Source organism: Nyctereutes procyonoides, unplaced genomic scaffold (genome assembly GCF_905146905.1).
Source record: "Nyctereutes procyonoides isolate TBG_1078 unplaced genomic scaffold, NYPRO_anot_genome, whole genome shotgun sequence".
NCBI lineage: Eukaryota > Metazoa > Chordata > Mammalia > Carnivora > Canidae > Nyctereutes > Nyctereutes procyonoides.
This window is the reverse complement of record NW_026575134.1, coordinates 31,935,162-31,962,896: the sequence shown is the minus strand read 5'-3', so window position 1 is coordinate 31,962,896 and position 27,735 is coordinate 31,935,162. Positions and strand designations below refer to the sequence as shown.

At 47.4% G+C, this 27,735-nt stretch overlaps 1 protein-coding gene across 2 annotated transcripts in view; it reads left to right on the top strand.

The window, feature by feature from the left end:
- Window positions 1-26,527, top strand: part of TRIM44 (tripartite motif containing 44) — a 109,482-nt gene extending 82,955 nt beyond the window's left edge. The window contains exon 5 of one of the 2 annotated variants that reach the window (XM_055300816.1): window positions 22,033-26,527. In XM_055300816.1, coding sequence (XP_055156791.1) covers window positions 22,033-22,060 — 28 coding nt within the window. In that variant the 3' untranslated portion in view covers window positions 22,061-26,527. Of the gene's footprint in view, window positions 1-13,725; window positions 17,398-22,032 lie in introns of those variants that run through there. The other variant, XM_055300818.1, reaches the window with a different exon arrangement.
- The last annotated feature ends 1,208 nt before the right edge of the window (window positions 26,528-27,735 follow it).

The following is a 27,735-nucleotide window of genomic DNA, read 5'->3' as shown; positions in this document are numbered from 1 at the left end:
CTGAGGTATAAGGAGATGTTGCCACAACTCTCACAGGATCACAGAGCTAGCGTAGCACAGAGCCAGATTCCAGCCTCAGTTCTCCAAAATGCCAGCCTAATGATCTTCTTGCCTTTTCTACCTTTAGAAAACTCTCATGACTTTCTCCCTGTGGGTCCAGTAAATGTGCCATGTCACCAAAATGGCCCAGAGCCCTTGAAACCACCTCCTGCCCCTGTTACTCTTGTTAATTTATTTGACCCACTCCTGTTTCTTCATTATTGCTTTTATGAACAGAGAATCCAGCAACACATTATTTCAAATGTCCTGCCATTATGAATGCATTTCCTTTCATCGTAATAGCACCAACCATAATGAGTACATTTTGTATCTGTGCAGATGTCACTGGTGTTTTCGATGCTCCATTCTAATTTATGTTGGAAAATGAATACTTAAAGTATTGCCCAGGCTCCCATTACTCCAGAGGAAATGAGGGACACCCTGTGTGTATGCATATGTTTTTGCATTCATGCAGCAGATAGAATGTTTTGGTCAGAATGAATTGTGTGCCTGAAATGAGTCTGGCCCTTTCCTGGAAGGACACACTGGAGGTAATTTGCCGTGCACGTCAGCAAACCTGTGCAAACAGGTTTCTTTATGAAAGAGTGTTTGGGCTTGTTCAAGGGACACAAATTATACTCAGATTTTGTTAGAAAGGGAAGATGGAAAGCTTAGCTGATTGAGGGATCCAAGTTCTAGGGTACCCTAGAACTTGCCTTCGTGTGCACAGCGTGTAAGGTTGCTGTTGTGCTTGGTGCCAACAAATCTCCCCATAAGTCAGGCACACACTGTCACGGCCTTTTTGACGTTGAGAGTGAATAGTGAGAAAGGCCCACTGGGGAATAGGAGGTGCTCGGTTTGGGGCTAGTTGCATGAACCGATCTTTATGTTGAGCGTCCACAAGGTAGAGAGATGATTATAGGCATAGGATTTGAAATGTGGATTGTGGTAGAATGTGGCTCCTTTGTGGAAAGAGGCTGAGGCACTCAGCTATCCAAGAAATAGTTTTCCCTATGTTTAAAACAGTATGTGGGCCATACTCTCTAGATGCTGAGCGTGTCTGTCAGAGATACTTGGGGTGGTATCCTTTCCAAGGCTCGGGATTGAGGTGGTGAAAGGGTACCTAGAAGGTAGCCTATGAGACTGATTATTAGGAATCTTCATTCATGGGTTCTGGGAATTAAAGGAAGTGACACAAGTAGTTTACAGAATAGAAGTATAGCCTAAATTTCTATAAAATCCTGAATTTTTTTATCTTATTTTATTTAGCTTATTCCAGCTAAATCTTTTGAATATGCAGGAGTTGCCACTTAATTAAAATTGTCTTGGGATCCCTGGGTGGCGCAGCGGTTTGGCGCTTGCCTTTGGCCCAGGGCGCGATCCTGGAGACCCGGGATCGAATCCCACGTCGGGCTCCCGGTGCATGGAGCCTGCTTCTCCCTCTGCCTATGTCTCTGCCTCTCTCTCTCTCACTGTGTGACTATCATAAATTTAAAAAAATAAAAAAATAAATAAATAAAATTGTCTACTCAGTTTAGGACTATTGACTTAATATACACAGAGATCTGCAATATGCACATAAATGAGAGGGGTCTGGAAATGTTTTTCTTCTAACAACAACAACAACAAAAAAAAGGCCAGACCCTTTCTAAAATTTAGCTTGGGGAAGAGCAAAATTTTTCTTTATATCTAAGTGATCTTAAATCTCACCAGCTTCTTATTGCTAAAAAATCTATCAGAATCTAGACTGTAGAATTTCAGTATTTGTCCTTTTCTGTTACGTAGGGAGTGCTTTCCCCTCCGAATCTCTGCAGCCTTAATTTTTGCACAATGCATCACTCAACTTTTCTGTCAATACTTGAAAGACAGACTTGAAAGAACTAGTTTTTCCAAATCTGCCTAGAAATATAAGCCCAGATAAGACCAACGCAATAACCTTAGAGAAGTTATTGTTCTTTGCTTCCTTGATGACAAAAATCTACTAACACTTGTCCCATACTAAAAAGTCTATAATTTACAGGAGATTCTGTAGGACCAAATAAACTGTCAAAACACAAATGTATCTAGCCCTGAGTTGAATCTGAGTCCCAAATTCTCCTTTATTGCAAACTCAAATGCCAGTAATGCCCACTGCAACCTCTAAAAGGAAACAGCAAAAGGCAAACACTTTCAGAGCTCTACGTGTCTGGGCAATCTTCTCCGTTGTTCACCATTTGCTCAGGGCCAGTGATGTGAAGCACATTTTACTTTTGCCTTGGGGCAGGGTTAGTCTCTGAAAGGAGTACAGAAATGAGGGTGCGGCTAGGAGCCACGTCCTGCAGCAGTGGCTTCTGGTTTCCGTGGACAGATCACAGAAGAAGATGCTGTTTACCACTAGAGCAGTTCTGAGTCAGAAGTGGAGACTGAAACCTCTGGGTCTCCATGCCACTGTTGAGGTTAGAATGAGGAGCCGGGGTGAGAATACAGTATGTGCCCAGTGCTGCTGGTACCTGCTGAGTTGAGCTGGCAGGGAAGTCTGGGAACCAGCCCGCACTGCTGCCCCGAGGAGCCGCCCATCTGAAGAGTTCCTCTAGCAAATGTGCCTTCAGGGGACAATAGAACCAGAGGCAGAGCCATTTGCATTAATTCATCCTACACATGTCTTTTGCCTCCTAAAATGTTCAAGGTTCCTGCCATATGTATGTATAAGTTTCTGGTCTCTAAATAGCTGTGCTTGTAGTCTACTCTGAGATGATTGAACAGCAAGGGAGAAGACTGGACCCAGGGAGAGTATGGCTCGCTCTTTCCTGAATCACGTTGTGTGCACTTCCCCTGCCGTTCTTTTGTTATAGTTGTCCTTAGCCATGAAACAAATGCAAGGTCTTTACATTTTTCCTCAACAATAAATGGCACCAACTGAATGAGAACAAGCTGATGCCAAATCTGTGTATTTTCTGAAACCATTGATCTGAGATAAAGCAGAAATTACTGTAATAGCTATCATTTATGTTGACCTTGGGCCAGGTATAGCATTAAGGACTTTAATAAGGTATATCTTATTTAGTGTTCATGGCTGCTCTATGACATGGGGTTTATTGGACCCCATTTTATATGAGGATTTAAAACACAGAGAAGAAAGTGATGTTCCCAAGGTTACAGTATCTCCTTATTTCAGAACCCAGTCCTTCCCTTTCACATGGTCATTGACAATTAGAAGACTGAAGAAAGAGTCCCTCGAAGAGACTCTGTTAGCCCACTTAAGATCTCTGGGTTCCCTCTTCCTTTAATCAAGCACACAGGAAAGGCCACGGTGCTCCACACACCAGCCACCCTAGGGCCTGATTGCCCCAGGCGTAAGAGCTGCCAGCAGGTGGGTCAGCAGGATGCACACCTGGCAAGGTCACAGCCCAGCCCAGTATTGTCTTTGGTGGGAAGAACAGTGGCTTTGCCGTGGGACAAACCAGGACTCCAAAGGTGATCAGGTCACTGACCTCTCTGAGCCTCAGTTTCCACATCTGTAAAACAGGGAGTCCTAATGCCTTTTTCACAGAGATGCAGTCCACATGGGATGGGAGCTTGTATATAACTACCTAATATAGTGCGTGCTCACTAGATAACTTTTTAAAAAACACATAGTTGCTTAAAATGTCATTTTATTCTGTATTAACAAAAGGTTTCGCAGGCACCCTGAAGTGTTTGGGCCCCAGCAGGGGCATCATTGAAAGATACAGTGTTCTGCAGGTTCCCGGAAGGCAGGTTCATTCTTTAGAACCAGTGTTGTCTTTCCTGGCCTGTTTTTCCCTCCGAGGTAGGAGGCAGGCCATGCCCTCCCAACTGCCTCCCTATCCTGTAGCTCTCCCCCCAAGAATTCTCTCACCTTCCTTTTGTGATTTCCTTAAGTGCTTTTAATGGCTGCTTGACACTGGAAAGATATTCCCAGCAGGCACTCAATTTGTAATTGCCGCTTGTTGCTTGGTATGAACTTGTGGCTGACCTCTGGGAAAGCAGTGGGAACCCGAGGAGGGAGCCGGCTCCGCTCCAGCAAAGCAGGGCGATGGGCCCTGAGCAGCTGGCAAGCACCAGGAGGAACAGCTCTCTGCACTTCCCTCACACCTTTGCCACCTCGGTCCTGTGTGTCTGGAAGTGTAATCGGTAGAGGATCGTGATGTGGGTAAACTCCCACATTCTTAGCACCAACCAAAAAATAAGACCAAAACACAGACTATGAACACAGGCATCTAGAAGTACATTTCAGCAGTGTGTGTGTGCGACCACTGTGAGGAAGGGTGCAGTGTCCTTAGGGTCTTCCCTGCATACTCCAGAGCCAACCAGCAATTATTCCAAGGCCTGCACCTGAGGGCCTGGAGGCCCTCCCACTTTTTTTTTTTTTTTAACCTTCTAAATATGACTGTCTTCACCAAGGGGAAGGTGATTGAGGTACAAGAAATGGAGGCAAAATGCAAATCCATTATATCTTCATTTCACAAATAGACACCCAGCTGCTCAGCAGGGTTGTAAGTGTTCAGTCATAAGACATGCCCTCGAGCAACAGCTCGCTGGCTAGAGGAGGAAGAGCCAAGTGTCATCCAGGGTTAATGCCCCCATAGGAGACACATGTAGTAGCCAGTGACCAGCGCCTGGGAAATGGGTTCCACGGTAAGTGCTTCGTGCCGAGACCTGTGCGACCCACTCCCTTGTGCCTTACGGGCTGGGCCCTAAACCACACAGCCAGGACTTCATAAAGACGCTTCAGCACCCACCACTGTTGACAGCGTCCCTTCGATCTCTCGGTCCTGCTCACCCTGCACTCCACCCCTCGCCTGCCCAGACCTTCCCACGTTGGGACTTGGTGACCAATCGTCCTGTTCAGGATGTGGTGCACTGCTCGAAGCTGCCCCTCTGCCCCCGCCCCAGCTCAGACTCCTGCCTTGCCTCTGTGGTGGTCCTTCTGGCGGGTTTCCCTCTTGGGGCTGCTTCTAGCTCAGCTGGTCTCCCCAGCCCCCCGAGTCTGCATTTGTGCCGCCCCCCAGGAGCAGGGTCCCCGGGCTCCCCTGGCCCTACAAGCAGCCTCAGGCAGGGTGAGTGAGGGGGAATGCTGAAGTCCCTGGAGGCCTGGAGGGTCAGCCCCACCTTCATGGAAGACCGAGGGCCAGGTCTGAAGGCTGCTTCTAATTTGGGGAGGGCCGGAGAAGGGGGGTGCACCTCCAGGCTGGAGCAGGAGAGGCCCTTGTCGTGACTTGTTAACAGCTGGGAAAGGCGTCAGTGCGAAGGAGGAGTTTAGAACTGGAGCTGCCACAGAGATTTAAGGATTATCTGTGGATTTCAATGCCATTACTGTTCTTTACTGGAGGGGAGGGGAGAGGAGGGGGAGTTGGAATGAAAGAGAAAATAAAGCCTCTAGTACAGAGTTCCGTCAGATTCATGGGGCCCTACACTCCTCCCCCAGACGGTGTTTGCATTCCCATGGTTGGCCTGATTGGAGAGTCTGGTGTAACCCCTAGCAGGAGTGCTCTCTCCAGCCACGTTGCTGTGACCATTCATTCCAGTTAAGATGAGGAAGAGCCAAGTGGTGATCATCATCTTTGCTTTCAGGGCATAGACCGGTAGGCCCCGCCTTGGTTGCCAGGCACCTACAGTTCATCTCACCCCGTTTCCAAAGCCCGGTCTCTAGGGGCAGGACGAGGCCTGTGATTAGCCACCAGAGTCGTTCGTCCCACAGGGCTCTGAACACTGTCAGAAATCTGACTTCCATCATAAGAGCCACGACAAAATGGTAATTATGTGAGGTAAAGGATGTGTCACCCTTATTGTGGCAGACATTCTAAAATATATACGTGTGCCAAATTATGACAGCACATACCTTAAACTTGCACAGTGTTACGTGTCAGTTATATCTCAGTAAAGCTGGGGGAAAATCAGACTCGAGAGATTGGAGAAGCAATTTGAGAAGAGAGAGAACCTTCTCTCCAGCTGAGCATAAAGCAAGCAGTTCCATAGGCTTCGCTGAAACTCCCATCTACAGAATTGTTCGTCTTTTTTTTAAACTTTTTTTTCTCTCTTGTGTATATTTCAGTCAAGGGCCCTAAAAATAGTTTTTAGAGAGGAGTGACTTTATTGTCTCACAGCAAATGTTTTTTAATTTAAAAACAACCCCTTAAAGAATTATCTCATCTTTTCCCCAAAGTGGTTAGCTGGAATGTTTATTTTGTTGTCATTCCCTCCCTCCACCCCTTGGCAGGGGCTGAGTGAAGCCTGCAGTGGAATGTTTTAAATAGAGAGAGAGTGAGTGGGTGGGGAAAGCAAAAGATCTCTACACTTCGTGTTAATTTCTCACGTTGGCGTAGAAGAGCCATCTGATATGTGTACTATCCCGTGTAAGATGTGATTGTGATTGGGACTCGGAAGTGAGAGCCGGAGCCATCATCTAGTCCAGGAAGGAGGAAGGGAACCGAAGAAGGCAGAGTGAAAGTCTGATATGTCAGCTGCTATCTTATGTACCATTTCCTTTTGTTTTTTTTTTTGTTTTGTTTTTTCTTCTTATTATTATTTTTTTATTTATGATAGTCACACACAGAGAGAGAGGCAGAGACACAGGCAGAGGGAGAAGCAGGCTCCATGCACCGGGAGCCCGACGTGGGATTCGATCCCGGGTCTCCAGGATCGCGCCCTGGGCCAAAGGCAGGCGCCAAACCACTGCGCCACCCAGGGATCCCCCTCCTTTTGTTTGTTTTTTATTTTATTTATTTATTCATGAGAGACACACAGAGAGACACAGGCAGAGGAAGAAGCAGGCTCCCCAAAGGGAGCCCAGTGTGGGACTCGATCCCAGGACCCAGGGTTCATGCCCTGAGCTGAAGACAGATGCTCCACCTCTGGACCACCCAGGTGCCCCACACACCATTTCCTAAGAGAGGCAATCACTAGTGAGCACTAACCGTGCGCCATATGCTTTTACATTCATAAAGAACCTGGATGTCATCGACCCTGTTTTACAAGTGAGGGAACTGAGGCCCAGTAGAGTAAGTTTTACCCAGGGGGACCCAGTTAATAAGTGGAAGGACTGGATCCAAACCTTGGTTTCCTGTGTCCTTCCTGCTCCTCTCTGCCTGCAAGCCAGCGGGGAAAGTCTGACAGCAGAGAGCCATCTAGATTGTGGACAAACGCCCCTTAATTCTGCAGCTTTGGAGGCTGGACTGTGCCTTACTCAACACTCGGGGATATTCTCCTGATGCCCTTCCAGGTGTTTGGATTATCTTGCTCTGGCTGGGCCCTGAGATTGGGCCGGTGGAAAGCAGTTGCTTTTCAGGTATCATGAATAAATGTTATGACATCTGATTTACATTGAGAAGTGAGCCATAATCAAGTTCTCCTGCAGATGGGTGGGACAGGTCTGAAGTGAGGGGGTGATGTCATTTGAGTGTCACAGCAGAGCTGACTTCAGAAAAAACCAGGAGGAAGGCAGGATGTGTCTTTAATGATCTTTATCTGCTTCCTTCAGCACCCTGTGCTTTTGCCCTAATCCTGGCTCTTTAAAGATTATCATTTCCCTTTCCTCAAGAAACATAACCATCTCCCTTGTCCCATCAGCTTCTAAGTGACAGCTGGCTCACCCAGAAACTCATCTGTGTTCAAGTAGTAGAGGGTGGTCGCAGGAGCTACTCTTGTCCTCTAATATCTACTGATGTTTTCACCCTCCTGGGGCCAGGAGAGCAGTACCTCAGACCAGGGGAACACCTTTGATATGGTCGTGAGGTTTAGTGGCTTATGGGGAGATCTGTTGACCATGACAAAGCCCCTAGCTGCCTTTTACGTGATGTCACGTTGGGTATCTGTTGCTTCTCCCCGTGCGGAGGGCAGCCCTTGATCCTGAGCAGTGGGCTTTGTTCAGTCTTGAGATTGGGTGATGACCTGCGAGGGCAGAGACCTGCAGCGTTCCTTCCTCCTTTCTCCCTGGGTTTTGGCTCACCTGTTTGGTGTGTTCATGTGTCTTAGGTCATCGTCTTCCCTTCGGGCCAGGCTAGTGCTGTCTCTCATCTGACAGAACTGATGTGGAACCCAGGGCGAGCCTCTGGTAAGACTGGCTGAATGTAAATCAGGTGTGATGTTCATCTCCTCGGCTGTCTGCATCAATAGGGGCGAATTCCCACAGTCCGCGCCTGTTGGCTCTATCATGAGCTTTTGGAACAGCAGGGTGGCCGTAGCTCTCTTATCTTCGCCATTTCCTGGGGGGACTCATAGCAGGAGTGTTTCTGCAAGGGCAAGGACAGGACAGGAATAAGCAGGGAACCGGCCCTCTGAATGGTTCCCTTTTACAGCCGTCTTCCTCATAGTTACCCTCATCTGATGGAGATGCCTGAGTTATTAATTAGGCACAAGAAACCTGCCTGTAGTTTGCTGTCCCTCTAGCTCCCAGCCCTCTCACTGTCCCTGGCATAGGCCTTAGACTCTTGGACAAGTAAGTCTGGTTTTGGCAACAAAGGAGTCCTTGGCTCTGCTTGGGAGTGTGTCCACTGACTCCGGACCCCAGCATCCCATGTCGGCACCTGGGATACTCTTCCCGGCTAAGCGTCAGACTTGCACTGATGATACATAATCACATTTAAGCAGCCTGATGCCTGCCTGGTCCCCATGCAGGCTTTATATTGAGTTACCGCTGGGTGTTTGGTTCCTCTTTCTTCTTTGAAATACCTGTTTGTGTTGCTTTGGGGAGTGTCACCCAGAACCCAGGCTGAATATTTTAAGCATGGCCCTGGTTCACGTTTTGGAGTGCTGGCAGTGTGACGGAGGCCAAATGCAGTCCCGACACCCTTCTCATCTCCTGCTCTTTCCCATCCACATGCCTCTCATCTTCTTAGAAGACACTTTAAGCATGACCCACGAAGAGGAAGATCTCTTTCTCCCAGGGTACCCTCTCACACTCTGTCTCCAGCCATTGTGAATGTCTCACCGCTCCCTGAACATGCTGAACTGGCACACATGTTCAGGACTTTGTTCAGGGCTGTTCGCCCCACCTGGCATGCCCTCCTTCTGCCCCATAGGCTTCTTGGAAAATTCCAGTCTATCTGTCTACATTGAGTGGCAGTCTTTGCTGACTCTGCAGGTGGAATTTACCATCTCTTCTCCTCTCATAGCGCATCGGCTGCGTTCTTCACCAGCCCGAGAGCTCCAGCTGGGTCCCTTCGGCACTCCCCTCACTGGCATGTAGTAGGGGCTCAGCCATCACAAGGTGAAATAGAAGCAGTTGGCTTTGGGATGGGAGCAATCTAAATACTGTTGAATTTGGTTGAGTGCAGGAGGTGCATCCCGGTATTTCTCCTGCCTCAATTGCCCTCCAACACACATGCGCCCATCGTTTTCTGTCCCAGCATCCTGCCTTACCTTCTCCACAGTACGTTTCCTCTATCTTAAATGATAGCTGTCTCCTTTGCTGGAAATGAAGCTTCATGAGAATAGGGATCCTGTCGGTCTTGCTCACTACTATGATGCCAGCACCCAGTACGGCACCTCATATACTCTGGGTGCTCAGTAAGCATTTGTTCATGAATGAATGAATGAGTGATACTGCATGTCACAGCCAAGCAGTTTGAAGCTTACAGAGGTCCAGTAGCTTTGCCAAAGTCACCCAGCTCAGAAGGGCCTGGATGGGAATCCTGGTTTTATTCCAGCGTGAGTGGTCCTAACACATTATCCTGCCTCCTTTAGGTGTTTTCCAAGGAGACCGATCTTAGTGCTCCTAGGAGAAAAGTGCTTTTTTATTGGTCATAGTTACCGCCTTGAAGGCCAGCCTTCCCCACCTTACGCTTTACCTGCTAAATCCTTTCTCCTAGGCCAGTGCAGGTTGTGTGAGATCTGTGTGTCAGCCACCAAAATGCCTAAGTGCCAGGCATGTTGCTAAACACTGGGCGTAAAATGGTGCTGAATGCCTGAACCCTGGGAGGCTGCAAGGACAAAGCAGGGATCTGTTAGACCACCTTCATCGCCGATTCTCTGTGGGCAGACAAGGAGGCATCATCCCAATTGAACTCAAATTTTATCTTCAGGGGGAGAGGAGCAAAAACCAGCTGAAGCCTTGAAAGAGTTTCTTTGCATCCTAATTAAGAGTGAGAAGTGGGTTCCTCTCACCTCAGGACAGACAAAACTGAAACTTGAAACCAGTATCTGACCCAGAGACATTGTGTCCCAAGTCCACAGGACAGCGTCTTGGTGGCAGGCCCTTTTGCATCACTGTTTGCCAGAGCGCACAAGAACCGAAGTGGGAATCTGAGGCAAACAGCTAACTGGCAGCTAGGTTGCAACAGGAATGTCACAGGCAGATCACAGTTGTAAACACGGAAAACATCTAGCTATACCTATTTTTTTTTTTTAAAGACTATTGGCATGCCCTATAGCAGGGAGGAAGTTTTCTGCTAATTGGCGTCCAAACTGGAATTTGAGTCTGCCAAGGCCTTGGACAGATCTTTAGTGATCAAGCAGAGGTTTCCACCTATGCCACCAGTAGTGAGGAAGGCAGCCCAGCTGACTGGACAAACGCCGTCCTGCCCTGCCTTCACCACCACCGAGACCCCCGCCCTGGGGGGAGAACACGGGCCAGGCCTCAGGTCTAGTTCCAGCTCCGCCAAGCTGTGGGGCGTGGGGATGCCTCTTCATTTCTGTGCTCCTCGTGTTTTTCTCATCTGTAAAATGGAGTGTTCGTTCTGTTAGGTTTATTATTATGAAAACCTAATGTGAAAATGTTGGTGAAGTGATGAGTTCAGAGCTTAGCAAATAACGATAGTACCCATTTAGTGAGTCCTTTTGTGGCTCACTGTCTTCATTTACACATGTGGAAAACTTAGCTTAAAAAGGCATCCCCCCCAAGGTCGTATGCTAATGTGTACTGGACCGAGGTCTTGAAGCCACGTCTCTGATTCTTACTTGGGCACTTGTCCCACTGTCACTACCACCACCGCAGCCAAGCCTGCTCTCCCACTTGCACACCCATGCCTCAGCAGGCGTTTCTGCTGAGGGAGGGAGGGGAACAATGAACAAGCACCCCTTCATCTTGGCCTGGGTGTCTGTGTCCCTCCACAGACCATTAGGGGGAAGGGTGGATGGTTAAAGTCTTAGAACCCAAGCCTGCCTTGAGCACAGCTCACAGCTGGATTGTGGAGGGCTGGAAGTTGCCAAATGTGCAGCTGTTTTGTAAGGAAGCCAGATGAGAACATTTCCTCCAGCAGATGAATTGGTTCTTCAGATTTCCTTGCCAGGGAAGGGCTAGACCTGAGCTTGCTTCTGCTTTGCCCTCAGTGACATAGCATTGCCTGGACACACCCAGCCTTTACCAACAAGGCTTAGTCATTTGTAAGAGTAATCCTGTTTGTGATAAGCATTTTCATCCATACCTGGTCCCTCTCCCCTCCCTACGTCCTGTGGTCACATGTGCCTGGTGATTGCAGTCACCATTAGAAAAGAAAATAGAGCCTGAGCTCACCTCTAGAAATAAGCTGTCCATGAGATGCCTGGGCAGTATCTCTAAGACCAGCAAGCTTCCCACAGCCTGGGAACAATGTCTAGAACAATAATACCATAAGGAGTTGTTTTGATAATTCATTTGGTCATTCATTCAAAAAATATTTGGTGAGGGTGCACTGGTGCCAGGTACGTTATCTGGTACTAGTGATATAGCAGGGGACTTAAGGACCCTTAGCCTCTCAGAATAACTTTAGATAGTGACAAGTGCTGTGAAGACAGTACAACAGTGTGACCCCACAGTGCAGGGGTGGGGTGGCTGCTTGAGACTGCTTGGTCAGGGGAGGCCTCTCAGAAGGTGACATTGAGGCTGTGACCTGAATGTTAAGGAGCCAGTCATTCCAAGCCATGAGGAGAGGAGCTTCTGGAACAGAACAGCAAATGCCAAAGCCTTAATGCAGGGACAAGCCCTGCTTATTTGAGGAGCAGAAAGAAAGCCAGCGAGACCGGCAGGTGGCCCAAAATAGGTTAGAGAAGTAGGCAAAGGCCAAATCATGTAGGGATTTGCAGGCCATGGGCTTTTTTCTAAGGCTATAAGAAACCATTAAAGGATTTTTAAATGGGGCAATGACGTAATCTGTTGCATATTGGAGAAGTATTACTCTGAATGCAGCTTGCAAACGGAACAGTGAAGTAAAGGTAGAAGTGGGGAGACCAGTTAGAAGGTGGTGGCAGGCATTCAAGCACGAGATGGTGGTGGCCATGGAGAAGCAGAGGGGACAGGCACGAGACAGAACTCGCTGCTGGACCCGATGGGACAGGGGGACGGTGCTTCTGATGCTTTGAGCATAATCATTGCTACACATAACGCACTCAAGCGATAGCAGTTTACTGCCATTATTAACAAGTGGCATTTTCCCAAACACCAAGGGGAGAACAGGCTCAGGAAGGAATCTTGAGCCCATTCAAATGACACATGGTGCCTACAGCCCATGTGCAACATCAAAGTCAGCTCTTCTCTTTTATTAATGAATGGCGTTCTTTGAGAAAATGGGGCTCAAGGTTGGACAGTCTGCTCAGGAACCAGAGATGTTGACTTGTGGTTAATCTCACTGCCATCAACTCACTGTATGAGTTTTAGCCTCTTGATTCCTTCATCTGTGACTCTGCAATGTATCAAGCACTGTCTGTGTGCCAGATACCAGGCCATGCTCTTTTATATATGTATATGTGCCAGGCACCCTATCTATGCTCATCGCCACGTAATCTTTCCTGCATCTCTTCCAGGAAAGCAGTAAATTGTCCTCCATTTCCAGGTAGGAGCACGGAGCTTACAGTCCCACAGCTAGTAAATGGCAAAACTGTGACTCAAGCCCTAGGTGCTTCTAACTCTTAAATCCACGTTTATAAAACCCTTTGCGGTATAAGATAGGCACAGTAGGTCTTAAGAGTTGGTTTGTTTCTAGTTTCCAACTTCCGGACATCAATTCAAGGTCACTGTGGAACTCAAAACTACTGAGAACTAATCTGGAATACTTAAAAAAAAAAAAGCCTACTATTCAGAGATTAGAGATTAGTGTCAAGTGTGTATTTATTTATTGATCCTTTCTCCCTCTCCCTTTGGTAACCTGTAAGATAACAGCAGCTGAGGCAACAGGAAATTTGAAGTCCAGCATTTTATTAAATCTTATGTTTAAGATTTTTGTGGAAGGAAACTGCTTGAGAGAGATTGGATTTCCATTATTCACTTGCCAAGAAGAAATGAGAAAACTGGGTGGTGGGAGGGGGGTGGATTTCCTGAAGGTGTAGGGAAGGTAAGCTGGTGGGCTATTTTCTGCTTCTAGTTCCTCTACCCCCTGGAGTTGCCTGGGCTCTAATAGGGGTTTAGGAAAGGTTCCTTCCAGCCCTCACCACAGGAGGTTGTGGGTTATATGAAATCCAGCTGAGCTGGGGAAAGGAAGGGAGGCTGAGGAAGGCCCACAGAAAGAGAAATGCCCCATGGCCTTTTCCTCTTAAAGTTCAGTGGGAACCCGAGTAATAACATGGAAGTTATTTCAGAGAGGAGACACAGACACCCCCCAACCCCAACCCCACAGATACATTGCACCTGCCCAACATCGGGGAGGGTGTAGGGGGAAGGGGGCATTCTCATACCTGTATGAACAAAGATTATAAATCAGTATGAGGTGATTTCTCAAGGGCAATTTAACAAGAATATATCAAATACCTTTAAAAGTATATCTCTTTTGCTTTTTGGAGAAATACCTGATTCTAGGACTGGGGAAGGAAATACACACGATGAGCCTGGAGCATTTTGTAATGCCAGAAAGTAAGGAAGTGCTTCAAACAAACCGGCACACAGACCCCACGCTGATGAGGGTATGTCTGGGGCCTTGGACCTGATGAAAAGAACTCCCAGAGGCCTATGCTGAACAATTGGAGCAACAATAAGCGGAGTAGTATTGGGTTATGACCCAAAGCATAAAAATAAACACCCATGAGTCCATACTGCTGTAAGTAAACTGTTGAATAAATAAAGGAGAAGAGACAAATCTCCTGTTTGGAAGAACTTACAATAATGTATGCAAATATCTACACTCCGCGACGAGGAGAGCAACTCCTCACTCTGGTTTACTCTTGGTGACCTCCTTCCAAAACATGCAGTATGGGAAGCAGGGGAAAGAGTAACTTTGCAGTGAGAAACGTTAACGAGCGCAGCTGGGCTGGGCGACGGAGCAGTGCTGTCACACCGATAGCGCGAGCCCTGGCTCTGATGTGATGGCAGCGGCACGGTCCCTCTGCGGTGCCTTCCCGAAAGGCCTGTAAGCAGGGCCTCATCAGGACGGAAACATCAGACACATCCCAACCAAGGGACACTCTACAATGCCCCTGCCCAGTACTCCTCAGAACTGTCAGAATAATAAAAAATAAGGAATCTGAGAAACTGTCACAGCCAAGAAGAGACCAAGATGACTAAATGTAATGTGGTTCTTGGGTGAAATCTGAAATGGCAGGAGAGTATCAGGGGAAAACTGAGGAAATCTGAATAAAATCATGCTAGCATACCAAGACGGGTGCGTTGTAAGAGACATACTTTACTAATGTAAGACATTGATAGTAGAGGAGACTACATGCTGGAACCCCCGCATGTAATTCTTCTGTAAATCTAAAGTTACTGTAAATAAGTTCATGACCTAGGTGTTTCCCTTTCTCCTCCCTTTGGAAATAATTAAGGATGAACCTAAAGATTGATCCACATGGATATGTGTCACAGAGGTGGGGGTAATAAGTGAAAAGGTAGAAATAATTGAAATGTCCAGTAGTAGGAATGGTAAGTCCATAAAATGCAGTCATGAATCCCAATCTTAGAGAAATATATTTCTTGGTAAGGAAGGGTTTTTATGAGTGCCAGCTGAGTGGAAAAAGCAGATTCTGAAAGTGCCCATGAAGTATATATTTTTATATATGCATGAAGGGGTACAGATAAATATATTTCAATGTGCTCGTGGTAATTATCACTGATGCATACATAATGCTATGGATTTTTCTTTTCATGGAAGCAGTACTTGCTTGTTACAGAAAATACAAATCAGCAAAAAATAAAATATTACTTTCTGAGTTAAAAAAAAAATAAAGCTGGAAATGATTCCATTATAAACCCAGCAACAACAACAGGAGCCTCAATCCCAAAGAAGGGAGTTCTGAGAGCAGATGGGACGTTGGCAGCCTGGGAAGCCTGCGTGTTTCTTCCGTTCAAGTGTCTCCCCCCTAGAAGTGCGCTGCCTGAACAGACCCTCTGGTGCCCTTCCGTCTTCCACAGGAACAGGCCACCTTCCGCTTAGCCCCTATGGGGTGCAGGAAGGGTGCCCAGCCACCTGTAAAGACAGTAAACAGGTTGCAGGGTGTGCGGAGATCAAGCTTGGCAGTGCGGTCCCAGTGTGGACCTGAGGCCCTGCTGGAGCCCCAGGCCTCTCTCAGAGGCACCTACCTCGGCCCATAAGGCAGATGCCCCTGGAGAGCTGAGAGACAGACCCGGTGTCTCTTGCCTTCTCCTTCTGTAGTGATCCTGCCATTACCTAGCATTGTTTCATCTTAAAAAGAATCTGCACGTACCTTCCATCTCTGTTGTTCCAACACCCACCCTTGGAGGTAGGTATTACTATCCCATTTTTCAGGTGAAGAAACTGAGCCTCAGAGGACTTAATGGCTGTCACTTACCTTGTGGGTAACCGGAGGTCAAAAGATACAGGCGCATGTCATACCTCTGAACCAAGTCCAGTTTCCGCTCAGGGTTCTGTAGTGTGCATAATCTAGATCTTCCATTTAGCCGCCGTGTCCCCTGAGGAAGTTGTGCACCTTCACTTGGCCTCACTTTTCTCATCTGTAGGATGCAGATAATAATACCCATCCGCAAGCCCCTGGCAAGGGTTAGTGAGATGGTGCGTATAAATTGCTTAGCACAGTGCACAGAACATCAAGTCAGCCCTCTGTGAACACTGCTTATTCCTGAAGAGAAGGTTCATGGGATAAAGTAGAATGCGACCTAGAGAGAAGGGTCCTTCTCCCTGTCTGTGCTGTGATTTGAGAAGGAAGATGCGGCCAGGCTGGATCCACCTGCGACTTTTTAAGACCCACGATGAACTGAGGAGTCGTGAGTCTTTTGCTCCCGACAGGCTTTCGTTCTTGGCTCTGTACTAGGCCCAGATCAAGCAGTGTTACTCATCAAGCTCATGTTCGGGCCCCGCCAGAGGAAGAGGTGCAGGAACCTGGAGCATGTAGGCCAGCCTTCAGACTGAGTTGGAGAGGAATCAGGAGAGGGACCCACAACAGAAGCACATGAGAACCAGTTAATTAGCTTGGCACACATCCAAGTCAGAAAGCAGCTTGGCTTTTGTCTGGTTTGGAATTTTCCTAAATTCTACTTGCAATGCAACATATCCTGATTTCCCAGAATCAGACCGCAGAGCCAGGACTAAAACTTTGAAGTCCTCTCATGATTTTCTCCATTACCCCAGGACAACCCGAGGACATCTCACCTTATTTCATATTTAGCCCTCACTTAGTTTCATAGGCGGCAACTACAAATGTAAGTTGTGACTCCTTACGGCACAGTGATCCCCTCAGCGGCAGGCGGGGCTTCTGGGGCAGGTGACATGGGGCCCAGGAAGTGGCAGCTCTGCGCTGTCTGGTGGAGAAGTGTGTCTGGATCAGGGTGTGCGGGCCATCCTCGAGGGGACTGACCGCACGCCTCCCGGGCCTGGGCGGCACAGCCTCGGAGGGTGGCTGGACGCTGCCCGTGAGCTCCTTGACCATCCCCGTGTGGCTTCATTCTCGGAGGGTGCTAAATCTCTCTTTGCGAACCTAACCCTCCTCCCTTGTTGATACCTCTTCATTTCTCTCTCCCCCCGAGTTGAATAATCCTTTTACAGCAAAAAATGAATTAATAAATAGCCAGAGATTCAGCAGATAGGAGTGATGCCAAATCAAATTAAGTTGTATTATATTCTCAGAAAAAGAAACTATTAAACTTGCGAGGTCAGAGTGCCTTCCACCTCATTTATTAACGTCCTCTCCTAAGCTGCCGTCTCCGGGGAAGACGTGGAAAGGCCGAGCTGCCTATCCGTGCAGACTAGCTGAAAGAGCGCCAGGCCAGGCATCACGCCTCCATCGCTGCCACTTCATCAGCAGGCGTTTGGGGGCCAGATGTGACGGGGGGCTCTAACAGCTCCCTCAATTTGACAGGACTCCTCATCCGACAGCGTGCCAGCTGTGTGCCACATGTGGGACACAGTGCACCAGCTGTTTGCTGGCTGGGGCTCCCTCGTCCCATCCCCACCCTGCAGCATGCCCTGTCCCCTGACCCCAGACACGCCACCCTCCCCGTCAGGATTGAGGAGCTCTCAGGTCCTCAGATAAACGTCGTGTTCTTATACCCCCTAAAATTTAGAAAAAATTACATGCCTCCTTGCACTCCTGAAATTATATATCGAGTTTAGATAGTTGAAAAGTGTGTGCTATTACGTGGCATGAGCTTTACATATGTCTTTGGCAAAGCTTTGGCACTACTTATTAAATTTACAGGCAAGATTCACCGCATAATCTAATTGGCAAAGGTTTTTATGGCCAAATCAGCCTCGTTTTCTGTCAGACCCAAGTCTGATTTCATTTTTTCAGCTCAATCAACTTACTAGTACATACGTCATGACGACCATCTGACTCCTGAATGTGAATTCTTAGGTCTGGGGACAGAGGGGAGCACACAACTGTGCCAAGAGTACATTGATGGGGCAAAATAAAGGATTATCTCCTTTACTGTTTCTTGCCCTGCTCTCATAGGACTCCTCTGAGAAGAAAGGCTGACTTTTAAGATTGTCCCATGGTCAGATTCAAGAGGGTGGGTGAGAGGTACGCATTTCTTTTCTGAAGTGCAGTAGGGTGATTGTAACAGTGGGAGTAGCTGCAGAGAGAACTTCTAGATCGCAAGGATGCTCTTGGAAGGGTCAGTTTTAAGGAGTATATGTGGCAGTGAAGGATCTGGACATGTATTTCCTTAAGATGACACATGCCCACCTACCCCTTGGAAAGTGACTGTGTGCCCCAGTTCACAACCACTGCTTTTAGATACGACAGCACTCAAACTCCATCAGTCTGACTGAGGCCGGTTAACTAGGCTTCACTCCATATTTGTCCTCACCAGTGCTTGGCAGACACCTGGCAAGTGGAAGGGTCAGAGCCTTCGCACTCCACGTTTCTTTCTATTCAGTACCTGTATTTCATTAGGTCTGGAGTTGTCGTTTAAAAACAAAACAAAACTGGGGTGCCTGAGTGGATTAGGGGTTGAGCATCTGCCTCTGGCTCAGGTCATGATCCTGGGATCAAGTCCCACATCAGGCTCCCCGCGGGACTCAATCCTATGTCTCTGTCCGTGTCTCTGCCTCTCTGTGTGTGTCTCTCATGAAAAGAAATAAAATCTTTAAAAACAAAAAACTCCCCCAAGCAAGCAAAGAAGAGCACTGTTGCTCCCCAGAAACCTACGGGCATCTGGGGACAGGGACACATTTGCTCTGGAGGGTAGTGTTTCAGGTACCAGGACCAGGAACATTGAAGAAAAGCCGGGAGGAGGAGGTGTTGACTCAGGTAAAGAGGGAACGTGGGCTGAAGAAGAGAGCCCTCGTTTTTAACCATTTATACTGCATGAAGTACACAGAACTTCCCCAGTAAACCTGTCAGATAGAATTACCATGAGGAGACTGAGACGCAGAGTGGCTAAGTAAGTCACCCAAGGTCCCACAGCCCATTAGTGCCAGAGCAGAGATCTGAACCTAGTTCAGTCTTGGTGACATAGCACCATTATATAATATTGCCTCTCTCACCAGTAAATACCTACTACAGAGTGGGCTGTCCTTCTTTCTTTCATTTTTTTTTAAAGATTTTATTTATTTATTTGAGAGAGGGAGAGAGAATGAGCAGTGGAGAAGGACAGAAGGAGAGAAATAGAGGCAGACTCCTTGCTGAGCAGAGCCTGATGTGGAGAAGCTTGATCCCAGGACCCTGAGATCATGACCTGAGCCAAAGGAGATGCCTAACCTACTGAGCCACCCAGGCTCCCCCTCATTTTTTTTTTATTTGTCTGGGTTTTTTTTTTATTAAGTTTTTAGTTTTAATTCCAGCATAGTTACCATGAATGGGCTGCCATTTTCAAAACAGCAATAATGACCTCAACAACAACACAGACAGTAGAAGGAATTTCAATAACACCTGAGTACTGATCCAATTATAAATTATAAATCTAAACGTGGCTGGTAGATGTTTCAGAGGAGGATGCTAAGTGGCTGAGGTAGAAGGCTGTGTTACTTCCCTTGGACAAAATAAAGACTTTTATAGACTCTTTAAGATTAAAATCTTATGAACACAGACCAGCTTATACCCAAAGTGGAGAAGCATTCAGGAGATGCGATCATATACTAATTATATTGTGTAACAAGAAAGATCACACACAGGGTGAGCAAAGTTCTGTGCTATCTCTTCACTTAAGATGCCTTTTCTTCTTCATTATTGTGAAAAACAGTTTGTTAGTTAGGAAAACGAATATACTGTATTTGAAGATGCTGTTGCGGAAAAAAATTCTGTCTCTTTCCCACTCCCTCCCTCTCTCCTCCCTCCGCCCTCCCTCCTGGGCTGTAAGGTCTACGAGGGCAACTACTGTGTCCATCATTCATCGTGATGCCTAACACATAGTAGACACTCAATAAATGTTTAGCAAATGAAACAATCCATGATATGCCAGCACCCCAAGGTCTCACACTCTTAAACTATGAGATGAGCTATATCTTTCAGATTCAAGAACAAATCTCTTTGAGGGTCATGAGAAAAGATTTTATCGTCTGTCAGCGCTTCTGGCCTTTTCCTCAAGCCAGCTCTGTAAGTCTTGGATTAAAGACCCTGGCAACTAGGGAAGCACTTCATTTATCTTCAGTTTTATTATACTCAGCTTGGGGGGAAAGTTTGTTGACCTTTTTGTGAATATGATGAAAATTATGGCCTTTCTCAAACAAAGGAACACACAGACAAACTTCTGTGTACAACTTAAGTAAGTTCGTGAACCCTTTAAACTATGCATCTCAAGTTAAGAATGCTTAAAAAGTGAACCGCAGCTTAAGGAAAGGGCACAGTCATCCTGCTAGACCTCTCGTATTTGAAGGAAAATTGACAAGAGAACAATAAGAGCTTGCTTCGGATATAATACCAGAGGGGAGAATATGGCGCCAGTTCCAACTGTGCCTTGATTCTGGTGAGACACTTTCATAAAAGACCCTTTGTTCCCTTTGGGACAGATGCCACCAAACACTGCTTTTTTTAATGACAGTCCACTGTCCAGCCCTTCCCAGCATGCACCCTTCATCCTGTGATTGGACAACAGGCAGGAGAGGGGAATGGAAATAGGGCAGAGTTTTGGATCGTGAAGGTTGCTGAGTTGGTTCTTTTGGCTCCCAGAGTCCACTTACATTCATTTCAGGCTCCGTGTCTTGGAATGTTTTCACCCTTAGCAGAAGTACTACAAGCCTGTTGCCTAGGATATTTTCCCTGAGAGTCTCTCCCAAATGGATGCAAAAAAGCAGATTTTATAGACCTAGATAATCCCTCGTGAAAGAAAAAATGTCTAGGTCAGAGCTGGGAGCTGATGCACCCCAGGCCTTCCCTCCTCTCCAGCTCCTGTCCCTACTGGAGGAAGGAGATGTTTCCTCCCGTCCAAACGCTGCCACTTGATTACTTCAGACTTTATCCCACCAGAACTCATCCTTATGTTTTAAGGACACAGGCCTTACTGGTGACTGAGCATTTTCTGTCTCACTGAGGTCTCTGCCTCACTGTTGTCATCTGCAGAGTGGGGATCACAGCACCAGTCCCCACATCCCGGGATCATGGTGAGGAGTGTTCAGCTCAGTGTTCCCGGCACGCAGTAGGCACTTGATCACCTTGGCGCTTACTGTGTTAAGGACCGAGGCCTCTAGACGTGGAGGAGGAGAAACTAGGCAATTTCCCTACTTTTGTCCCTTCTCAGTGTGCTTGCTTTTGCCCCCTGTCCTTTCCTGGCCCTGCCTTTCCCCCATCCCAGTCCCTGGATCAACAGTGTTCTCTCCCAGGACCAAGCCAGGGAGGCTCTAACCTTGGGCGCCCAGGGTCCAAGCCATGCCTCTGGGACTCAGAGCTCACATTTTGGCCACTGAAGTATCACTGATGTTTAAGACCCTCTGGGGAAATAATGCCTGACTATTCCTTTCAGCTCCCTCCTTCCCTCCCTTCCTATTGTTTTCATTTCTCCCTTTTGGAAAACAGCTATTTATCGAACACTTGTCTGCTAGTAACACTACTACTTCTCTCCTAATCCTAGTGCTCCATAATGCTGGTGCTAATAAACAGTGTTGCTGTCCTTTTACACTCTAGTGGGAGGTGGAGGGGAGAGTAAATAGCAAATCATAGGTAGGCCATGATAAGGACAATTAATGAAATAGAGAATAACCAGGAAATCCTACTTAGAATACCCTCTCTGAAGAGGTGACATTTGAACACTGTGATTGTCCTGGGCAGGTACTGAAACCTTGGCTTGATTCCAAGTGAGAAGTGCTGTTGGGAGTGCCAAGTGGTAGCTTCTCCTGTTTTTCTCTCCTAACAATAGAGGGTTTAATGCTTAGGGGAAGTCAAACTCCTGATTTTTACAAGCTCTTTATTTTGTCAAGCAAGCTTAAAAAAATATCATGACCCTCACCTTTACAGATATTCACTTACCGTGTACCAGGCATTGTGCATTTTACATGTATTCTCTGATTTAATTCTCCAAAAACCCAAGGAAGTAGATCTTATTATCAAAATTATCCCTGTAGTCAAATACAGAAACCAGAACTGAGAGAAGCAGAGTAACTTGTCCATGGTCAACGGCCCAACAGTGGTAGGGTCAGGACTGGGATCCGGGTAGGTCTGAGAAGAGAGCTTGCATCTTCAGCCAGTAGACCCGGCTGCCTGCCTCTTGTAATGTCGTAACTCACTTGGTTCTCCTTTCCTCTGCAGTGGTGCCAGTGAAGAAGAGGACACATGAAGGCTTGCCATCCCCCATGGAAACTCATCCCTTCCCCCTGTGTGTATGTGACAGCGTGTATGTAGCAGCTTCTGATTTCTGTGAAAGCTGCCTAGTGACAAACGTACTTCTACCGGATGCATCCCCAGATCCACAGCAGGCACATATCTCTCCAAGGGATGACCAAGTTTATTGTTACTGACTGTGCTTTTCATTCTCTAGTCGTGGTAGGTAAGAAAACATGCCCCTATGATCAACCAGGAGCAGTTAATTAAGCGTCCTTCAGGTAGTCCCTCAATGGCTGCTTTGAACTTACTCAGGAAAGCCAGCCCCTGTAATACTGTATACACAGCATCGTTTTATCTGGAAGGATCTGGAATAATCTTGAAGGGCAGTCAGAATTTTTTTCCCTACCTGCTAATAAAACCCCCTTTATTTATAGTGAAGCATGAAGTAGTACGGGGCACAGTTAGGGCTTTGTAGATAGTCTCTAAAAGTCCAGTTACACATTTGTGAAAACGTGGCTCCATGAAATAAGATGGGAGGCGTGAAGAAGATGGGGTTGGAGAAAGAGTTAAAAGTTTGAAATAAAGGGATATTTTTAGTACATGAGGTTATCCAGCACTTCAGATCCATAATTCAGTGCTGTGGAAATGAAAAAAATGATTGAAGAGGTAGAAAGGAAATGACTTAAAAAAAAATGGACCAAAGAGATCTGATTAAAAGTTGAAATCAGTATTTCTGAACTCAAATTGCCTGAGTTTCCCAAATAGTCACTAAAGGATATGACGGATCCTGAATTATCTGGGTGAATTCTGCTGGTTTCCTGGGTCTTGTCGCAACACGAAGGCTGGGATGTGTATTACCAAGTGGGAGTTTTCAGTGTAGATTCTTGTCACCCCCGCTCCGGCCCCCTTGGCCTCATTTGGCTTAAATGCAGTATTAGGGAGAGCACCCTGGCATGCTGATTCAAGCCCGGCTCCCAGCAGGTGTGCCCTCCTTTCCCTCCAGCCGGAACCCTCTTCCCGTGCACCCCGCCACAGGCCTCAGCCCGCCCCCCACCAGGCCCTCCCCCTGCAAGTACCATGAGCAGAGACACACCACGGTGGGACTTCCAGCCTGTCCCCCTCCCAGGTCACATTTCCTTACAACCAAGTTTTCTACTCCCAAGTAAGCAGTGATTACCAGGGAATACAAACCTGCAAGTTAAAAAACCTACATTTTCTGAAACCTCAGTTATACTTAAATGGTTTGGAGTCAGGGGATGATCTTATTTTTAGATGAAACAGCTCCATTATGAAATAGAATGTTCATACATACAGCTTAGATAAAATGGGACACTTCGCAGAGAATTCTTATTAGCAAGTGGGGTATGCGCTCCCTCTCCTCTGCCTGTAGTGGTATTTTGGTGTTCACTCGCGAGAAGTACAGTTGCAACTGGATCCAAGCAGCTACTCAGGGCCTGGACTTCTAGTTGCCTGTGAGCAGAACCGAAGGCGCCTGCCCTGGGAGAGACCCCTCTCTTCCTGCCTGCCTGCGACCTGTACACCTATCACAGAGCTCTAGGGCCAGCTGGTGTGTGTGCATGCAGGATGGTTTTGAGGCAAAAAATAATACTGTAGGAATACTATTTATGTCATTGTTCGATCCTGTGAATGCTGTAAAATTATTTTTTGAGGCCAGGAAGCTACCAGGCGTATATGCTTCTGGTTTAAGATTATCCTAGTTCACTTAATATGGGATGTTGGGACTAAGAGCACTTCGGGCTGTTATTTAAAAAAAAAAAAAAAAAAGTTGTTTGTTTTTTTTTTCTCTCAAACTGGTGGCCAAATAATGGCTAAGACAGTTTCGGTGCTTTACCTGTCTGCTTGCCAAGACTGGAGAATTTGGCATATCGTTAAGTACAACCCCGAGCTGTATCCCACAGAACCACTCATAAAGAAGGACCAGTGGCCACTCGTATAAGAGTTTAAAAGCCAGAAGATGAAGACAACTTTAGGATCTGGTTGCTTGTGTTTGTCTTTCCCCAGTAATTATTGCCTAATCTCCAAATAGCAGCCTTATCTTCGCAATGGGCAGACCATTGGCTCCTCCCTACCAGATTGTACATTATTACTTGAAATCAGTATTTGGGAAACCCAGGCGTTTATGCAGTGGATATGAACAGAAATATAAAAATACATGCCAGCTTGTCTCCATATATTATCATATCTCTGTAATCCTCAAGGAAAGCACTTTTGCTTTTACTTAAGATTTCAGATCTGCTTTATGGGCTCCTGCTGTCTTCAGCACCTGATAAAACTTTAACCAGGGAAGCATTAAACAGAGCGCAGCAGCTTCTGCCCAGGCTCCGGAGCCCCCGCCAGCAGCATTTATCAGCGTACGAACTAGGGTGCTTCCTGCAGTGGCACCAGCTTCCCCCAGAGCTGGAGCGTGCTGCTCCGCCTGAAGCCCCAGCAGGGTGAGGCTAACCCCTGCCAGGTCTGTAAAAGTTAGAGTGCCTAGGAGCGTGTGCCGACTGGCCGCAGGCTCTGGGTTTGCCGAAATCCCCAGGGAGAAGTCATCAGGGACGGCAGGTAATGAATGTCTCTGGAATGAATTGGGTCCCTGGCTGCTTTCCAAATTTTTGTTCTCTGGAGGCTGAGAGTGGGTCTTTCCTTTGATTTGATGTCATCAAATCCAGGGCAATTCCAAGAAGTTCTTGGGCCTCTTAGCTCTGACAGCCCAGGAAGGGAAATGACCTGTATTGAGGACCAGCTGAGAGCTAGGCCTTGTTTGTCAGATGCTAGAACGACGTGGAGAAATAGAGCCCCTCGCCTTGAATTACACAGCAAGGAAATGCTGGATCCAAATTTTGAACCCAGCTCTCCCTGACTTTGTGCCAGTCCATGATCTACAGTCCAGAGGGAGGAAAAGGCTTCAGGTTCCCCACTGCAATCTGACCATCCCGCTTTGTGGATTCTTTTTCAAAATTACATTTCATGGCTACCGTTTGGGCTCAGAAATGGCATCGAGGTAGCCTCACACTTCCACTTTAGCAGGTATCCGAAGCACACATTGCTAACTTGAGCCTGCCCCAGGAGCTGGGGGAGCCTTTCCTTTCTGGTGCCATCCCCCATGAATAAAGTGTTTCTAGGCCTTCAAAGGTATAGAAGTTCTCAGAGATAGTAAAAGCGGAGGGTGTTCTCTCTTAAGTTTCTCTGAAAATGTCTGGTGCTGTACTCTTGTGGAAAAGGGAATCTTCATATTTGAGCCCAGCCAGCGGTGTGCTCTGTGAGGCTCTTAGTTCAGAGTCCAGCGGATCTAGACCTCCCCGCCGACAGCTGAGGTGTGTGTCTGCATGTGCACAGTACACGTGCATGGACATATACACACACGTGCAGTTGAAGAGCTAAAAGGAATGCAATGCAAAGCAGCCTCCTCGTGGTCTTGCACACCCCTGCAGAGGTTCCTGCCACCCCTGATCACAGGCGTCACCAGGTAGTGAGAGCTTAGGTGCTTGCTCACGAGGTGCTTATGAGAGGAACAGCTTCTTGGCGAAGGTTGTCAGCTTGGAGAGCACTGAGCCAGGGTGCAGCCCTGGAGGGAGTTAGCGCTGCAGGCCTGCTCCAGGATGTCTAACGGTGTGGGAAACCTGAATGACCCGGGGAGTGTGCTCAGTCCCATCAGGCCTGAGAGCACAGCTGCAGAGTTGATGACTTGTGGTGCAAGGCATAGATGTCCTCTCTCCCCCCTGGAAAATACTCTCTTGCCGATACCTGAAGTTCCATACTCACATGATGGCCACTCAGTACGTGCTTTGTAATAAGAAAACCACATGTTTACTGTGTGCCTAGCACATCTGGAATTTTCTGTTCAAAACAAATCTCCATATGGATGAAGTCAGCCCAGCCTTAGAAGGAAAGCCCCTATGGCGGGAGTCGAGATCTCATTAGTACTGCCTAGACCCAGCAGTGTTCTGAAACCCCCACCCCAGCCCCAGAGGCCCAGGGGACCTGCCTAGTAGAACAGTAACATTTGGAACTGAGAACACACCAGAAACAGCAGGACCATTGCCAGAGCAAGAACATGAAAACAAATTAGGACATTGTGGGTATACCGGTGCAAAAACCATGCCACAGAGCCCACGGTGGGCTTGATAGGACCTTGAGGGGACAGTAGATTTATATTAACGGGAGTCAGACCTGACCCGTCTTTGTTCAGTGACAGGCCACACTGCATGGGTGGGGACAAGCGTCGAAGCCATTGTCTTCTGCCTGTTTTCCTGTGCACAGTCACATTCCCTCCTTAGTCACCTTCCCCTTTCACCCTTCACATTAAACAAGGGAACACTCGATCTTTCAAGGGAATTACACATTTGAGTTAATGTTTCAGTATATCATTTTCATACTGTAAATTATTTTGTAAGAGAGATTTACCGCTATCCCAGGATGTTTGGACTCAGCGCCCCTGTGCATTTGGAAATCAATAAACTATTACTGGAAATACCATTTGTCTCTGAGAGTTGTGCACAAAGGACCCTGCTAGGCGTAAATATTCATGATGATCTCCACTCTTAACTGTGGTAATGCTGGAGATGATGGTGCTTGGTTATGAGATACAGGACGCTCGTTTACTCCGGACTTCTCCGGAGCAGCGTAGGAGATCTCTGGGGAGGGGCACGCGAGCACACACACGTAATGTCATCACTATTTGGAGAGATGTTTTCACCTCAGAAGTCAAGCAATCTGGGCCTAGGTTAAAGTTTCTGAGCAAAGTTAGATGACAGCCTAAAGAATACCTGATCCTGAATGATGTTTTCAGGGAACATGAAAGCTTTACCATTTGGATGGACCAGATTTTAATTTTTCTCATATTTTCTAGAAACAAAACCTCTTTGCAGAGCAAATTACAGGGAGGCCAGCAAAATCATCTTGGTGGAACCTTAGAGCTACTCATTTGCTATAACTGATACAGAGAGAGAATCAAGTTGTAAATGAAGCAGTTCGGGTCGGTTTGCCCTCCACGGACCAGAGTCTGCACGGAAGCCCGCGGTCCTCTACCCAGAGGCTGAATGCAAACACCCAAGACAGTAGGTCTGTGTGACCCAGAGGGTGCAAGTCCTGCCTAAAGGTACTGAAATGCACTGCTTAAAGACCCGCCCTCCCCCGCCCTCCCCCACCCTCCCCCAGCAGGTGTGTCTGGACGGGCTGCAGAAACCTGCTCTAAATTTCCTTTGAACAAATTTATCTCCCTCAGACCTCATTACTTAGCCGGGGGACTGTGTGAACCTCGCAGAAATTGTCCAAGATGCGATGAATCCAGCACTGAAGGTCGCCGGGACAGCAGCTGGCTGTCTCCTGGAGCAGTCACTAGGCCCTCCTTCCTGCCCCCCCCCCCCCCCCCCCGCCAGGTGCCCAGGCCACTGGTGCCGGGTGGGGCGGGCTGGCCGAGCCCTGGAGCGCTGGGGAGGGAGTCTCGGAGGCCTTTTAACAAACCACAAGGCTGCGGAGGTTTTCTTCCCTGCTGCCTGGTGCCAGTATCTCAGCACCACATCCCACTGCCCCAGGCCTTTCCCGGTTTACTGTCTCCCCTCTGAAAGCTACAGCTCCCTATTTTGTTTCATTGATCTTCGCTTGGTCCGACTCACAGGTGGCCCCATTTCCTTTACCCTCCTAAAAGGGTGAAATTGCAGCTTGTCTGGAATCTCTCCTGGC